The sequence below is a fragment of the Centroberyx gerrardi genome, chromosome 11, assembly GCF_048128805.1.
Source record: "Centroberyx gerrardi isolate f3 chromosome 11, fCenGer3.hap1.cur.20231027, whole genome shotgun sequence".
NCBI classification, from domain to species: domain Eukaryota; kingdom Metazoa; phylum Chordata; class Actinopteri; order Beryciformes; family Berycidae; genus Centroberyx; species Centroberyx gerrardi.
The window spans coordinates 23003645-23021275 of NC_136007.1; the positions used below are offsets into that span (position 1 = coordinate 23003645).

The 17631-nt window shown below is 43.7% G+C and overlaps 1 protein-coding gene across 1 annotated transcript in view; it reads left to right on the top strand.

Moving 5' to 3' along the window:
• Positions 1-17631, top strand: part of cltca (clathrin, heavy chain a (Hc)) — a 39833-nt gene that overhangs the window by 8964 nt on the left and 13238 nt on the right. The window contains exons 2-13 of the mRNA XM_071898389.2: positions 3336-3543; positions 7479-7747; positions 7970-8131; positions 8246-8359; positions 8974-9147; positions 12686-12883; positions 13767-13967; positions 14277-14429; positions 14807-14929; positions 15938-16075; positions 16181-16345; positions 17028-17208. Coding sequence (XP_071754490.1) covers positions 3336-3543; positions 7479-7747; positions 7970-8131; positions 8246-8359; positions 8974-9147; positions 12686-12883; positions 13767-13967; positions 14277-14429; positions 14807-14929; positions 15938-16075; positions 16181-16345; positions 17028-17208 — 2086 coding nt within the window. The remainder of the gene's footprint in view (positions 1-3335; positions 3544-7478; positions 7748-7969; positions 8132-8245; positions 8360-8973; positions 9148-12685; positions 12884-13766; positions 13968-14276; positions 14430-14806; positions 14930-15937; positions 16076-16180; positions 16346-17027; positions 17209-17631) is intronic.

The window sequence follows — 17631 nt, forward strand, 5'->3', positions numbered from 1 at the left end:
TTGTCTGGTGTTTGAATAAATACTAATGAATGCTGCCTAGATAAACAAGGCTCCTTTTACTGGACAGCAGCAGTGATAAGAGGCATGGAAGCTGCAGTGACGTTGCTGTATGATGTCACCCTCAATAATAAAAAAACACGAACACTGAGGTGAAATATTGCAACAGGCCAGTATTCAGTTCTTTCCTCAAAACTGGTAGTAACACTTGTCCTATGAGGTAATTTGTAGCAATGTCATTGAGAGGGAACCAGGTTACACATGAGTGAAAGAATGTGGGTGGGGCTCGGCTGAGGGGGAGGGTGTGTCCCATCATTGATAAAAGGTGCTCCCGTTTCGTTGAGCACTTCCTGGAACTGTGGTTTGTGTTTGCTGATTAGGAGTCAGCCATGGCAAATTGTTGATAATGGAGCCACTCATATTGTCAGAAAAGCAGCCATCTACTGTAGCCCTTCTATCATTAGCAAGGCTTGAAATGAACACTAGGCACAAAACATGCGGGTAAATTGTGGCTGTCGCTGGCAAGCCTAGTAGTCACTTTGGCAGGGAGCCAGCTTGTGTTCACAAAACTACTTTTGGCAGCGATCATTAATATTTTCCACAGAACATTAGAATGTAGCCTAGATTTTAACATTTCTTCATTGTTTCAAGGTAATTGGTCTTTATTGTTTCTCTGTCATTTGATCATGATCAGTTATCCATGGCAGTGGGGAAGCACTGTGTACTATAGATATGTTCTGCGTAGAGTAACACTGCATAGCCTAGTGTACTTCTCTCCTTTCCAACCACTGTTGGACATTTCCTGTTTCTCTTCATAGCAGCTGACAGTGTGTGCTGCTGCTGCTTCCATGAGCTCAGTCCTATGAGATATGAAAGCATTTGGTTTTTGGATTATTGGATCGAGCAGACGATGCTTCTCCCATAGTCCCCAATTGTAACTCGAGGAGGAGTGTTGCTGTGGCAGATTAACAACAACAAACAACACGCAGAACACTGCCAAATCAATTTTTTATTTTTTATTTTTATTCTGGAGGGTTGTAAAAGATAAAAATGGAGACTCAAAGATAAATTTGTCAGCCTGTGATTTTAAAATGAGGTGTGAAAGTCTCTCCTTGCAGGTGAGCTGGTTTTGTCCTCAAGTCGGCCTACTTGACATGTCCAAATGTTAACATTACTCTGCACAATTTGTGTTGCACAGAGTAACGATACTAAAAAGTACTGCATTACCTGATTTGACAAGAACTACTTTAGAGTTTTTAGAAAACCCTCACTTTATTTTGCATTGTTTGCAGTGTGTCATAATTATTATCATCAGGCCACATAAAACTAACACGCATGAGAATCCTTGTTTATTTACACAGCAATTTGCCTCAAGTTTGCCTCACATTTTACCAGAAAATCATGTTCCAGATGGCTTCAGATAAATGTACGTGTCATCTGTACGACTGTGGTGTATTGCTGCTAGCTTGCAAAAGTAGGGGGAAGTTGCAACAGCAAAAATATGTCCTGTGGGATACTCTTTGTAGTTTCATTTCCTTCACTTTTACCTCACAAATGTGTCATCAACGGCTGGAAAAGTCTTAAATTTAATTTGTGTGATGATTTTATTTCAAACCACTAGGTTTAAATGCGCGTTGCACATTTTTTTTATTGTTTCAGTTTTTTTGCAGCGGTTTCATTTTATAATTTAAACCATGATACTTTGGCTTGTACTAGTACCAAAGTCATAATTTTGGTATCATGACAACACTTCTGCCCAGTACTGTCTTGGCCAGTGCAGCCACACCATGCTGCCGTCCTCAGCAGGTAGTGCTGTGTCAGGGTTTGTATGAGGCGGGCAGGATGCCCTGTTGCCAGCCTTGGCAGTGAGCTGTACTGGCGATATGTGCTGCTAAGCTGCTCACCCACAGCCTCAGGCTTTTGTTTTCGTGCAGGTTAAGCCTCTGTATGTCCCTCATACTAGGTGCAAGACAGGGTGTCTGTGTATCATGTTGTTTCTCCTACCAGGTCACCAGCAGGTCAGGGAAACTTTTTTTTTTTGTTCAGTCTTTTTTTTATTAGGTTTTTTAGGTAATACAAAATATGTCGTACAGTTTATGATATATTTTAACAAAATTCCATCCCACAAGTACCCATAACTTATTGCACCATTACAAATTTGCAAAGATCAGGGAAACTTAGGCACAACTGATAAACTCTTGTACACTTATATTTTGGGTGCTCCAGCCTAAAAGATCTGTGACATTGGAATAACCCTTGCACATTATTTAGCTTCACCTCAATGTCTTCATCATAGATGTTTTTTAAGGCCCATGTTTTAAATTGGCAAACTTGCCTTTTAATGTAGGCATAGTGCTATACGTAGTATTGACAAACTGCACCTGATAAGCTGCTGGCAGTCATGAAAATACTGAAGTCAGAGCTTTGAGAAGGACTGCAATGAGACTGCGATGTTATTGTAAGACTGTTGTAGTTTCCTCTTTGGCCAGTGCTTTGAGAACTTGGCCTTGAATTAGCTCTCCACCCAGCCCAGCTCTCCAGCCATCATGGCCGGTCCACAGCTCCATGTGTCCACAGGGCTGCTGCTCTGTGTCAGGCTCGGTGACCTCACCGGCTTGGCTGTGGTTGTGGGGAGCAGCTGAGCCGGCGGTCAAAGCTCTCACATTGGACGCTGTTGTTGTTCAGCCAGGACCAGGCGTGCTCAGTCCTCTGGTTGTTCAAAACTCTTATTACTGTCTATCAGGTTGACAAGGTAATTGTGGCTTTCAAGAACCATCTGACTGATATGAGAGATAGTCACCGCAACACCTCAAAGTCTTTCAGTTGTCTGACAAGTGTTTGTGACTTTTTCTCCCCTTTCTTTTGCCACATGTTTCCCTTGGCATCTCTTGGGAAATATTGCACTAATTTGCAGTGAAATTAAAATGAACTAGAAGGGCACTGGGAGAGCGCAGACCTCCACCAAGGTTTGTGCTATTATTGCTTGTTCGTGAGTCGGATCCGGATCCGCTCCAAAATGTAATGGGTTCTTCCTTGGCCCATGCTACACCCTTCCACGAAGTTTCATGAAAATCGGGCCAGTAGTTTTTCTGTAATCCTGCTAACAGACAAACAAACAAACAAACAAATGGCACCGAAAACATAACCTCCTTGGCGGAGGTAACTAGAACTACTAGTTCTGGAGTAGCAGCATGGAGATGACATTGTGGCACAAGGAGTTTGACCTCCCCCTTGTCATAGATTTGTTTTCAGATAGATTTCAAATGGTGTCTAACTGTGAGCTTTTGCAGCCTATTTCTGTTAAACTTAACATGCCCCCCCCTTTTCTGCTCTCCTAGCTCCAAAACCTGGGCATTAATCCGGCCAACATAGGCTTCAGCACCCTGACCATGGAGTCGGATAAGTTCATCTGTATCCGGGAGAAGGTGGGTGAGCAGGCCCAGGTGGTGATCATCGACATGGCTGACCCCAACACCCCCATCCGCAGGCCCATCTCCGCCGACAGCGCCATCATGAACCCCGCCAGCAAGGTCATCGCACTTAAAGGTATGGCAATGCTACCAGTGTCAGCCACATCTCTCTTGCTACACTGAGTCTCTAAGAAGAATTATAGTATATTGTTTCAATGTTGTATCTTAACTAACCCCTTTAAGGGGCCTCCATCATTCAATTTTGACATGTTTGTACAATATAGCAACATTATCCATTTAGTGCTTAAGAATATTTTGAAACAATTCTCATCTGTTTATGTCCACATACATCCAGCTACTTTAGTTTTCCGTTGTAAAGTAGTTTTTATTGGCCAACATGTATCTGTTTTTCCCCAAACATTTGTCCTCTAATTAGTCAAAGTAGCATATTTTGATCCTTTTTGTCCAGCAGCCATAATTGCTTTGACTTTTGTGTTGTTTTTGTTTTTGTCTGTTTTTGTCTTTTGTATGTTCTTTTTTTTTCTTTACTGCTTTCTTATGTGTATGCAGACGGTGAGTTGAAATTTAACTACTTCATTGTGGAAGTATAAATCCTGTTTTTAAATCACTATTCACGAGCAAAATGCTCAGCTCAGAAATTACCCTGTTCAATTTTGATAGGCACACAAGCTTTAGTAGACACACACAATCACTCTTCAGTTGCATACAAATAAAGCTGTCATCACCTTGTCATCCATTGTAGGACTGGTCACATTTTTTCAGCTCAGTATTAGGTAAAATGTTCTTGAAGTGAGCCTATAAGGTTAATAGCCTTGCTCTAATTATTTTCCGTAAGTTTTTTTTTTTTTTTCGGATATCTGAAACTTTTTCACAGTGAGGCTATTGGAAATATTTCTGCGTAAACAGGATTTAGCTTTCACAGCCTTATAGCTTGCTGGCATTCCATCATTTTTATTAGTTGTACAAGTGATTTAGAACCTGTTTTAGGGGTGGAAATACTGTGGGTAAATTTATGATTTCATTTTAATTCACAATTTTTTTCATTTTCCATTTTGAAATCCTTGTCTTCCTCCATCTGTGTGCAATTGTAATTACCCAAACCCGTCGTTTCACTTTTATTTTCCAGCTGTGTTTCATATTGGTTAGTTCATACTACACTAGTTTTTCTGAGCTAGCTTTGACCAACTATTGGATTTCTTTATAAAAGTGAGATTTCTACCATTCAGTAGTCATTACTGCAAGGGCTGAATATTACTGATTGCTCCTACTATCAGAGGATGTAGACTTAATGTGTAACCTGTGTGGGAAGTCCGATGGCATATGTTAGCAGTATTGATTTGATTCCACGTGTGCCCGATGGGACGTCATCGCATCATAAGTAGTCCCAGATGAGCAGTGAACTGGTGGTGGAGAGATTATGGATAATGCCCTCTGAAGAGATCAGACTGGCCTGTCGGGGTGTGAAAATTAGATTGGCTAAGATTTGATCAGCATTTAAAGTTAAAGAGCGCTTTGATTGCTTTAGGCCAGCAGATCCAATAAGTGTGCATATGTGTAAGTGTGTTCAACTCTTGGCCTCGTCCCTGTCCACCTATTAAAACAGGATTTCAAGAGCCAAACAGCTTGAGTAAATCTCTATCAAATGTCATTCCTAGGATTTTGGACAGACCATCTCCCTCTGGTTACAATTTTACGCCCTAAATCATTGGTTCTCAAAGGCCCAAATATCTCCCCACCGGTCCTTGAGAGGGTTCCAGGGGGTTCCCAGCCAAATGAGAAATAGTTTAATTTCACTATAATTGTATTCACTAGAAATGATCTCACTTAGAATGTATAATTAACAAAAACAAAAATCTTGCCATATAGGGGTCAAAATCGTATTCAAATAGGGGTCTGTGGGGCTTAATGTATACCTAGACATTAAAACATTTGAGATCTTCTACCCTAACCGGTTCTCTGTGACCCCGTGGTTTACCCCAGCTCATTTGGCTTTTGTCATTTGTCTGAACCGCCAACAATCCAGACTCGAACGTATTGATGTCATGTAGACATGCCAGGTGGACATCAGTTAGTGTTGTTGTTTTACAGTGAGGAGATAATGTCAGGAGGTAATGTCATTTGTATTATGGGTTATGTTTGGGGTGGTGGTAGCATGAATGGTTGGAGAAATGAGAAGGTGCGTCAGGGTGTGTTTGTGTGTAGCTGTGAATTTACTTAAATCATAGTCAAAGTGCTTCTAATGTATCCAAAAGAGACATTCTTGGCATGCTGAAAGGACAGGATGGGACGTTTTTCTGGCTAGTGTGTCTATGATGAGGGCACAGCTTCACCCGCTGACTGAGATGCAATCAGAGGACATAGTACAATGTGCAGCTGTGAATTGCATGCTGAATTTTATAGAGTTGTAGCTCACATCATGTGACATACAGAGGGGGGGCATACAGAAGGGCTGAGCATTACAAGACTTGCATCACTGCAGATTATGCCGCCTGGTTAAACATTATAGAGCAAATTCAGTAGAATCCGAGCAATGCACATTCTCGTCAGCCATGAACTGTGAGTTTATGGAAGATTAGTTGTGATTATTTTTATGTGATCAATTCTGTCTCTGTGGTGGATGGAATGATGAGGTAAACGGTGTATAGAAAGCTCCAGTAGTACCTATCTGTTCCTCACTAATCTGCATTTAGTCAGTGTAGACCCCTCCTTCCCTACTGTCGACCCTTCCCTGCTCAATCTTCCATATGATGCTCCTCACCTGACCCCGTCATGTGACACAGTATCAAGTTTTAACTTTTTTCATGTAACTGTGTCTGAAGGATGGACCCAATGCACACACACCTCCAGCGGCTTAACGTGATTCAATCAAAAACTGAATTTGCTTGCTCTTTTAAATTTGGCTGCTGCTGCAAATGGTACATTTGCTACACTGCTTATCGTACTCTGATCTCATGGCTTAGTGATGGCAAAATTATTTTGAAGGTTGTGCTAATGCATTGGTCTTTGCTTTTTCTCACCTCGTCGATGAATACTGAATAATGAACAAACAGGGAATTCACACTGCTTCTTAATAAGGCTTTAGCTCACTAAATTCACCCCAACTAATAAAACAAAGAATGCAGGTGAGTGAACCTTTTTCTAAACATTTAGTCACTGGTCTGTTATCCAGACAACCCCAAAACATGTCTAACCTCAGTTGTGAAAAATCTACCATAATCATTATTTGAAACCTTTTCTTTGAGGCTTGTCCCTAAAAGCCCCTTCACTGCTTGATATTTACCCCTTCCCTGTAATTGTGCCCACAAGTACCTTATTAGCTGTCCTAATCTACTCTTTATATATTTGACCCGGATGCAGATGTGTTTGCCTTTTTGTGAGTTGTTTGTGATTTGCTTCTTCTTTCTCTGCTTTGTCTCTCTTTTATAAAGGCTATTCAGTTGATGGGGTGGGCCGAGTAGTCGGATGAAACGACTATACATTACAGATACTATTACAGAGTACAGATGTTTCCTTTGGCATTAAGATTACTATTATGGAAAGACAGAAGCACACATGCAGTCAGTCACTCACACAGAGCACCCCTCACCTTTGTCTCTCAGTTTTAGCCACTGGATTGGCTACTAGAAGCGTAGGAAGGAAAAAATAATTTGTAACCATATACTTAATTGCTTGTGATATAGATGCGACAATGACAGTCCCTGTAGCCTCACTGGAGGCTGTAATTTAATTTACGTTTCCTTTTCTTTCCTATGTCAGTTCTCTCACAATCACAATTTTCAGGGCCTCCTTCAGATATGAGGCCAATTCCGACTACAGCATGAACGGCACCCCCTATCTGTCAGTCATGGCATCCTTGCCTGATGATCTCTGAGCCATGACTACCAATATTTCAAACTTGACTCTCCCTTTTCAAGTGGAATTTGGTATTTACCTTTTCCCACGTGTATGTGCATTTGTCTTGATTTATGTGTGTGTGTGTTGTCTCACTGAAGTCGGAAGCCATAATGTGTTCTTCCATGCCTCGGCTCCTGCCCCTTTCCTTCTCTACAGCCGCCAAAACCCTTCAGATCTTCAACATTGAGATGAAGAGCAAGATGAAGGCGCACACCATGACGGACGACGTCACCTTCTGGAAGTGGATCTCCCTCAACACAGTGGCACTTGTGACTGACAACGCCGTCTACCACTGGAGCATGGAAGGCGACTCGCAGCCTGTCAAAGTCTTCGACCGCCACTCCAGCCTGGCAGGCTGCCAGATTATCAACTACCGCACTGATGCCAAGCAGAAATGGCTCCTGCTTATCGGTATCTCCGCCCAGGTAACTAGCTGCTCATGTCTTTGGGGTTAATTCCAAACGTTCTATGATACAGAATTGTACCTGTCTAGCAAGGCACATTTTCACACTGCAGGGAATATAAATAGCCCTGTTTGCATACATACGTAAACATGCACACGTATACAAAGCTGTAGCTCTACCTATAGCATAGCCAGTCCCCTGTTTGTAATGCGTATTTATATGTATTGTTTTTGCCTGTTTCAGCAAAACCGCGTGGTGGGAGCGATGCAGCTGTACTCCGTAGACAGGAAGGTTTCTCAGCCCATCGAGGGCCATGCTGCCAGCTTCGCTCAGTTCAAGATGGAGGGGAACGCAGAGGAGTCCACTCTGTTCTGCTTCGCTGTCAGAGGCCAGGCGGGGGGGAAGGTGATTGATGTTAATTACATATAGGGGAAACAGATTTTAATGGAGTAGGCATTCTCCTTGTTAAACCTCTTAACTTTGTGATCTTTACTAATGTGTGTTCTCTCTGTGACGCAGTTGCACATCATTGAAGTGGGGACCCCACCAACTGGCAACCAGCCATTTCCAAAGAAAGCAGTGGATGTGTTCTTCCCTCCAGAGGCCCAGAACGACTTCCCTGTGGCCATGCAGGTATGGAGCATACTAAGCACTAAAAGGTCCTAAATTGACCAGTTGGCGTAGACACTGTGAAATTAGTAAACTTGGCTGACAGATTACCAATTTCTTTCCGTAGAGTAAGCATTCACATTTATAATGTAGGCCTATGCACGATAGGTTTGTTAGTGGCAGCGTGTAGGCTGTAAAGCAGGCTTTGCTGAACGATACACAGCAGAAATGTACGTCTTCACAGGTGAACGCGACAGTACTTGCCCTCTTTATAGATTTCACTGACTTCATGATGAATCATTTGCTGGTTGGGTCAGCTATCCAGATACCATTGCGTTCCTCTACTCTCTTGAACTGTTGCTCCCAAGGATCAAACCGATGACCTTCCTGTTACTCATCCCCTGTTCTAGCCTCCTCACGGCTTTTACACTGTTAGACAAGGTCACTGTGACTAGCCCTTGGTGGGGAACGGATCTAGTTCAGCTTCAGGGTGATCTTGTGACAGAACGTCCTTGGAATTGAAGCTTTTCATAATTTAGTTATTTGCTGCTTTTAAGCATAATAGACCATATAGGTTTAAATGAGGTCATTTTATACCACATGCAGGTGGTATGTAATTCTTCCTCCTCTTTTCTCAGATAAGCTCCAAGCAGGATGTAGTTTTCCTTATCACCAAATACGGCTACATTCACCTGTATGACCTGGAGACGGGCACCTGCATCTACATGAACCGGATCAGTGGCGAGACCATCTTCGTCACCGCCCCACACGAGGCCACCGCCGGCATCATCGGAGTCAACAGGAAGGGACAGGTACAAATATCAACCTTTGCCCATCCCCACTGCTCAGGGAAATTGAATGAAATTGATGTGTAGCATGGCTGCCGAATCCTGTTAATGTCAAAGTAGTGATTCATAACGCATTGTAAAGCATACACTCACGGCTCACTGAGGTAGTTGTGAAGTCAGAGGCCTCAGCTGTAGCTCAACCCAGGGTGTTGCTGATTAGAAACCCTCTGGTTTAATACAGCTTTGTTCTCCAGCATTAACACACTCTCAAGGGACAGTGGAGGAGGCCTGGGATGAATACAGCACCGGCTGATTACACCAGCTGTCCTTCTCACCTAACATCACCCATGTCAAAGACCCAGAACAGGACCACTGCTTTATTCACCCCTGCAGTCACCTCCAATCGCATTTTCCAGCATAAGCTGACAGGCTGATGAATGTAAATGAGCGCAACGTCAAACATCACTTGTCGAATGGGGTAATGACAACAACACTGCTCCCCTTGTTTGTCTATCATCATCAGGCAAGCTCAGTCTTTGCTGGGAGGCATTATAAATAATCCAAGGTGTAGTGTTTCACAGAGAGAGGGGAGAGGGTTATGTCTAGCTGCCGTTGTGAGGCTGCACCAGTGAGGAGAACTGGATCCAGCCAGCTGATGAATAATGTTCCAGCCAGGCCACACACCACATGAATAATTGAGTGAAGAGAGGAAAGCCGATCTGAGGCAGTGACAGATCTGCCGTGCTGGGGCAGTGGAGTGTGTGTGTGTGTGTGTGTGTGTGTGTGTGTGTGTGTGTGTGTGTGTGTGTACACAGACAGATACACAGAGGCAGTGATCTCAGTGATAATAGGCCAGTGTCTAGGCCTGTCAGTGGCTCTACTTGAGTGGGTCAGTTACCAACAGTATTGGGTGGTAACGTGATACTAAGTAATGCATTACTATAATATTACTTTTCCCAGTTACAAGTAGTGTGATGAATTTCTATTTCAATTTCAGTAATAATATTACAGCAACCAATCAAAAAATATGCTGTTAATCTACGCTATCACTCCATCAAAATATCAGTGAGAGATCAGAGTGAAGTTTAATTGTCTTTATCCTACCACCATCCCCACAATTTGTTTTCTTAATAATTGGTTGTCATCCTTTCACCCACAGTTAGCTTAGATGTGAAATGGCAGAAAAGCAGACTTTCTCTGGGTAGAAATATTCCTGCTCCTTTTGATATCAAGCAAAAGGATGACAAGAACCTTGGACATTGACGCTGTTTGGTTTCCCTGTTCATTGAAGTGATTGAGTTAAATAATTGAGTAAAAGTATGCAATTGCAAATTTTGGGGGTGAATCACAAGCCCAGCACTGGGTACCAGTCTAACTTGATGAGCAGCATGAACATCTGATTTTTCCCTTCTCTTCCTCAGGGCCCACATTTGTAGAGACTAACTAGACTGGAAACTAGAAAGTGATTTTACAGTCTAATTTGAGGCTGTTTTGCTCCTTGGACTGGAAAATCAAGCAGAATAGTGAAGAATATGTGAGAAAGGGCTGCTGGCTGTGTGTATGTGCTGCCTAACCTGTAGTTGTCGCCGAGTTTCTTACTGGGAGCTGTGGAGTTTGGACCCTATGCTTGAGTGTGGTTCAGCGTCGGGGTCTTGGATGCTGTGTCTGCACTGAGCTGCTAGACCTGGCCTGACCTTGAAATGCAAGGATCCCTGAGAATAGCTGCAGCACTGAACTGCTCCCCACAAACCAGAGAGAGAGAAGAAGGAAAAGAGAAAGTGTCAGAGCGAGAGAGGGAAAAAAAAGGCCTACTACCCATCAGCACGTGATGTGCAGTGGGAGGCACAGCCTGGCGCCCTCAATCCTCTTAGTGCTGGCCCTCTCCTCCAATCACAGCCCTCACCTCCCCTTCCACGTCATCAGCATGGCAAAGACCTGCGATGTCTGCCCTATGGTCTTACTGTTCTGTGTGTGTGTGTGTGTGTGTGTGTGTGTGTGTGTGTTTCTGGGCCAGTGTACCACTCGATACTCCAGCTCATCTGTCATCTGGGGCTCGGTGTTCTCTTGTTGAGAGCAATTGTTCTGGCAGGCTTGTGCTTTTTCCCCTGTACCTCCGATCAATGTAATTAAATGACATTGATTGCACTTTGAATGCTCCAAGTGACTATTTTAGAAAAGGTTATAGCTAAATATGTAGACAATACAGTGTTTTGTCAGTCATGTAGTGGGTCTTCAGAGGCCTTCTCTTTTTGCCTTGTCAGAGGATGTTTGTTTTTTTTAAATCGGCCATTAGGCTGAAAATGTCAGGCCAGGCTCGAGTCAGAATCCATCCCCTGCCTGCCTCTCTCGCTCTCTGTGCCTGTAACATTACTGATATCGATACCAGCCCCTCCATCTCTTTAGTTCGCTGCAGCCTCCCCCCACCACACACAAGCGCTGAGTGGAAAACAGCATCTCCACTAAGGGCTCTATTTTTACCCCTCTTTTCTTCCCCTTTTTTTCCTATCTCAACCACCCCTGATTAGTCCGCCTACATTATAGTGGGTAAGTGACCTCGCTTTAGTGGTTGGAAGAATGAGGTGTACTCACCCGTGTTAACAGCTGGGGCACTGACCTGCTGGGCTTGTTTATAGCCGGGCCAACCCTCGCTGTCTTTCTCTCTAGTCCCCCTCCCCTTTCTTCTGTCCCACCCTTTCATTTGACTTGTTCTCCTTTCTCTCTCTCCGTTGCCAGACCACTCACAAAAGCCATGTGTTACACTGACCCAGTAATAATACATTTGCCGTTCAGCAGCCACATCCCAGGGCCAGACAGCGTTTAATAGAGTTTAATGCTAATGTGCCCACAGTGGAATTCAGCTGAGCTTGCTCACTCTGCCAACTTCAGGCGCACTGAGTGAACGCAGCATGTGTTGATTTATCCCTGTGTGGTGTAGATGTAGTTAAGCTACGTTTATAAAAAAAAAAAAAAGCATCCATCACTTCAGTCCGAATTGCACTCTCCGGCTGACAGTGATTTCTTCTGACAGATCCTGAACTGGCTGCCTGTTAGGGACAATATTCCAGATGGAGGCAGTTCAAGGTAGCCTTTCAGAGGTCTTGCTGGACAATCGGGGGGTAGGGGGTAGGGCATTTGACCCCATCGTTTTCCTGCTCCTATCTGATTGGTTGTTCATCCCTGGGAGAAGTTTTCAAAAATAATGTGTCTGGTTTGGTGACGGAAGGACAAAAGAGTGAAGGGCTCCATGCCTCACTGAGGAAAGCAAACACCACTGCTCTCCCCACACACACTTGACTGTGTCCTTTGTTTACACGTAATGCCGCAGATTGCCTTACCTGCTGGAACCAGGCTTTTGGAAGCAATACATGGCTGTAACCTGACCTCATGAACAGACTTTTGAAAATGTCTTTGAGTGTAAAAATCGTGGACGCTACACCCAAACACAATAATAGTAGTAGACAATACTGAACGGACTACAAGCTGAAATGCTTCATGCAAAGATTTCACACACCTTAGTCCACCTAATGCACGTCTCTGACTTTTTTCTATCCCTGTAACCCAGGTGCTGTCAGTCTGTGTGGAGGAGGAAAACATCATCCCCTACATCAACAATGTGCTGCAGAACCCAGACCTGGCCCTGCGCATAGCCGTCCGCAACAATCTGGCTGGCGCTGAAGAGCTCTTTGCACGCAAGTTCAACAACCTGTTTGCAGGGGGCAACTACTCCGAGGCTGCCAAGGTTGCCGCCAATGCACCAAAGGTAACCACCCTGATAGCTTAGTCATGACATTTCAGTGCTTTACGAAAGGATTAAGATCATGCACATTTTTTGTATGATCCAGGGTAGGGATGCAGTGATTAACCGATGTCACTATTAACCGCGCTTTAAAAGGCCCGGTTTTCTATCCATAAGCATTTTAGAAGCTACAGTATCTCTGTCTACAGTTCTATGCTCTTGAATGCAGCCTTGTGTACACACAAGATTGCGCCTGACAAAACTATCAAGTCAAGGTAATAAAAAGTTGCTAGTTGCTTAATAAAATGTTACACTGATATGGGTTTAAATATAAAATTGTCACTTACAATCAAAGTAGTGGTGAGTTAAGAGTTTAGCTTTCAATGTAATGTAAGCCAATGCCAGCAAAGCAGGAACAGGAGTTTTGCAGGGTCCATCAATTAGTTGTGTTTTAAAAAGCTCACCAAAACGGCATATAATCTAGTCCAAACAAAATTAAAGTATTCCATCGTTTTGTTCTAATCACTGTGACTTCCAAATGTTGCAGGACTGTTGTCAGAAGTTGTTTGGTGCATTCATTTACTTCCTGTTTTCTCATTCCCATCTGTATTAATTAAACGATTTCAGGACCCAGAGTGCTGCTGGTTTTCTATGCCACCAACTAAGTGCATTCATCTGGTGTCCCAGGTGTAAATCAGTCCCTGATTTGATGGCTAGAATGAAACCCAGGAGTTTAATTGACTGTGATCTTATTAAAACAGCAATCCCAAGGCCAACATTTTATGTTTCCTTCATTCAACTTAATTTGTTGCTTCTGGGTGTTCCCGCCTTCCACAGTACTATCAAATGTCCACCCACTTTTCTACAGCTTATGACCTCTGCCTTATTCCTCCTCTCTCCCCTCCAGGGTATCCTGCGTACCCCAGACACCATCCGTCGTTTCCAGAGTGTGCCGGCCCAGCCAGGCCAGACCTCCCCCTTGCTGCAGTACTTTGGCATCCTGCTGGACCAGGGCCAGCTCAACAAGTTTGAGTCCCTGGAGCTGTGCAGGCCCGTCCTCCAGCAGGGACGCAAGCAGCTTCTGGAGAAGTGGCTGAAGGAGGACAAGGTATTCCAGATCGCCATCTCAACCTCCTCTCGCAGGAAGAGGCTTTTCCTGAGCCGCCTGTGTGTTTACATGACTTGCCTATTATCTCGGATGATGTGAGACCATCTGTTCTGCAAGGCATTTGTAGCGTTTCCTCCTCCAGCCAAAGTGTCTTTCTTAGAGAATTGAGTGGTTGCCTGAATAGTTAACTAGAGAGCTGATGATCCACATTTTGCACATCCTGTGTTTATTCTGTAATCTGTATTTAAAAGTCCAGTTTCCATTTTCTGAATTGTTTCTACTGCTGATGTTACTTGTCCTACGTTCCAGTTGGAGTGTTCTGAGGAACTGGGCGACCTGGTGAAGGCGGTGGATCCCACCTTGGCTCTCAGTGTCTACCTGAGGGCCAACGTCCCCAACAAGGTCATCCAGTGCTTTGCTGAGACTGGCCAGTTCCCCAAGATTGTCCTGTATGCCAAGAAGGTATGCCTGTCTTTCCATCTAAAATGGTATATGCACTTGTTTAGATCTGGAAATTCCCAAATGATGAACTACTTGGCCCCTCCAGCAGGAGGAGCCTGCTGGAAATAATTAGCAAAATACAAAGCCATCCCTAATCCCTGGATCCATTATGATCATTTAAATGGGAAGGGTGTGATAATATTATGTGTTTGTAACTCTGATTATGTGTTAATGATACTGTCATGGAAGTATACCATACGTTAAGTATTTATGGGTCTTAAAGGAAATGTATTTGTCTCCATTGTCAGACTCAATTATGCTATGCTGCAATTCTGCGCTTACAAAAAAACACATGGTTGTATAGTAGATGTATCCTTTTGTGATTTTTGTGGTTCCAGGTGGGCTACACTCCAGACTGGATCTTCCTGCTGAGGAACGTGATGCGGATCAACCCAGAGCAGGGCCTGCAATTCGCCCAGATGTTGGTCCAGGATGAAGAGCCACTGGCTGACATCACACAGGTCAGAGGAGGGGAGCAGGGATTTCTCCTGATCTATCAGGAATACATGGTCCTTTCTGAACAAAATACCTCCAACTTATCCCACATGACTTGACTAATTTCTTCTGTTTTATCATATCCTTAAAGAGTGGAAATGGCCTCTGTGGTAGAGCTTGACATTTATGCCTTAAACTGACGGAACGTGATCAGGTTTTCGTTCACTTAATTTAGTTGGATTTGGGTTCACAAAAAGGTTGTAGCCCCACAAGCATACGGCAGATTGGGATCGTACAGAAAGTTTTAGGGGTTTGGATCAAGCCTGACTGTAATTTTCTAAATTAAGATAATATTGTGGCCTATACTATGAGCTGCACTGTCTTCTCCCATCTGCAATTAGCTAGCAGAATCGAACCAAAGATTTTCCTGCACTTAGACAAACTATTTGACTGAGTCAACATAACATATGCCAACATCTATACACCTAAGATAGCCTGTAGTGCAAATGAAATGCACCTCTTGCTGCCTGCCATTGCAAGCTCCCTGCACTGCAAATTCCAACTCCTGACGCAGCACTCTGCATTGCCAATAGTGCTGTACTGGCAGATAACAGCAGGTTTAAGAATATAACACACTGCATGAGGCTCCCTTGGATCACTGGAAGAAGAAACATTACTTGCCTAAAATGTGTTATATATAACAAATTTTCACTTTTTGTTGTAACTGGGTTTTGAGCAGGTTCAAAACAGTGTGTGGTCTTATTGCATCTGTGTCAAGTTTGATCCTGTCACTGGTGCATAACTGGTGTGTAACTCCAGGAGTATGTGGCAGGAGTGTAAAGTTTAAATTGGAGGTAGCTGTCGTGTATTCATAGCTTGAGTGCAGTAGTACTTTATTCAGTACATAAGAAAAGCTTCGACAAGTAATGTCTTTGTCAGGATAGCAGCAATTCCGTATCCACAAATCCACGTACTCTCTCTTCCTCTCAGGATTTTAAGTTCTCTCCTGTGTGTCTGTGTATCTGTCTGTCCAGATTGTGGATGTGTTCATGGAGTACAACCTGATCCAGCAGTGTACCTCTTTCCTCCTGGATGCCCTGAAGAACAACAGACCCTCAGAGGGACCACTGCAGACTCGCCTGCTGGAGATGAACCTCATGCATGCTCCACAGGTAGACGCATCCAGACATACTTTACTCAAAGACATGCAAACAACAAATCTGGCCTACATTTTATCAACATTTTATTTTTTCTAATGCTTCATCTCGTTGGTGTAGGTTGCTGATGCTATCCTGGGCAACCAAATGTTCACCAACTACGATCGTGCCCACATCGCCCAGCTGTGTGAGAAGGCTGGCCTCCTGCAGAGGGCGCTGGAGCACTACACTGACCTATACGACATCAAGCGTGCTGTGGTGCACACACACCTTCTCAACCCAGAGGTAGGCCGCTCTAGAAGACTTTAATGGCCTTTGTAAATTAGGCAACTCTTACTATATTATATATTATCAGGAGACCAGGTCAGATAAACTTTCTTGTACTCTCAGTGCTTCTCCTTCACTCTCTCACTTTGAAACCCACATCTAGCCAGGGCACATTCTTATTTACAGCAGTAGCCTGAGGGAGCAAACTGTCAGGTGAAAAGCTTTTATCTCCAAAATGTAAACTTTTCAGGAACTGAGAAAAACAGGATTATTTTTAGCTTGCATTTTTGAGGTTATCCAGTGGCTTTTGAAAGGGTTTCATAAGCTGGAAGGTTGCAGAATTCTCTCAACCCATAAAGGACCATGTAATCCTTCAGTTGACGTGAAATGAAACCAAAAGTTGGAATTATGGGGTTTTCACACAGTGAAATGCAGGAAGAGGCAGAGGGTTACATGCATTTACACGTGGAAGCAGTCAAGTAAAACAGTCTTCTACTTGCCAGCTACTGGAGTTGTTTTGGTACAGGTGCCATGCTCGAGGGCACCTTAACAACAGTTGTTGAGGAAGAGGAGAGTGGGTTTTCATAGCTTGTAGAAGGATTTGAATCAGTGACTCAAACTCCATGCTTGTTACTTACTGTATATGCATAGTGTACCTCCTATGACTTGGGCTAACTTTCACCATTCCTCCCCCCTCCAGTGGCTGGTGAACTTCTTCGGCTCCCTGTCAGTGGAGGACTCTCTGGAGTGCCTCAGAGCCATGCTGTCGGCCAACATCCGCCAGAACCTGCAGATCTGTGTCCAGGTGGCCTCCAAGTACCACGAACAGCTGTCCACACAGTCTCTCACAGAGCTCTTTGAGTCCTTCAAGAGCTTTGAGGGTGAGATCCCAAACTCTGTTCTGGCATGCACTGCTTTATTTGTTATTTAAGTCTTTTTTTTTAGTTAAACAAAAACAATAATCCACTGAATACAAGTCTTTTTGGAATTTCATAGACACTTAAGGCATGTTTGGTCATAAGACTTAACATAAATAAACACTTAGAGGCACGAAATACTGTAAAGTAGCTAATACAACCACTGTAACATTATTTATAACGTGTGTACAACAGGGCAATTCACCCAAAATATTTCTGTTCTCAGGCTAAACATTAGAGTGGCATGTGACTTGTCATTCAGCTTCACCGACGCACCCCTTTCCCTCCTGCCCCTGTAGTTACTAGATGTCCCCTTACTATCAATTAGCCAAGTAGGCCACAGCAGAGGCAGGACAATCAATTGATTGTGTAGAAATGCCTGGGGGT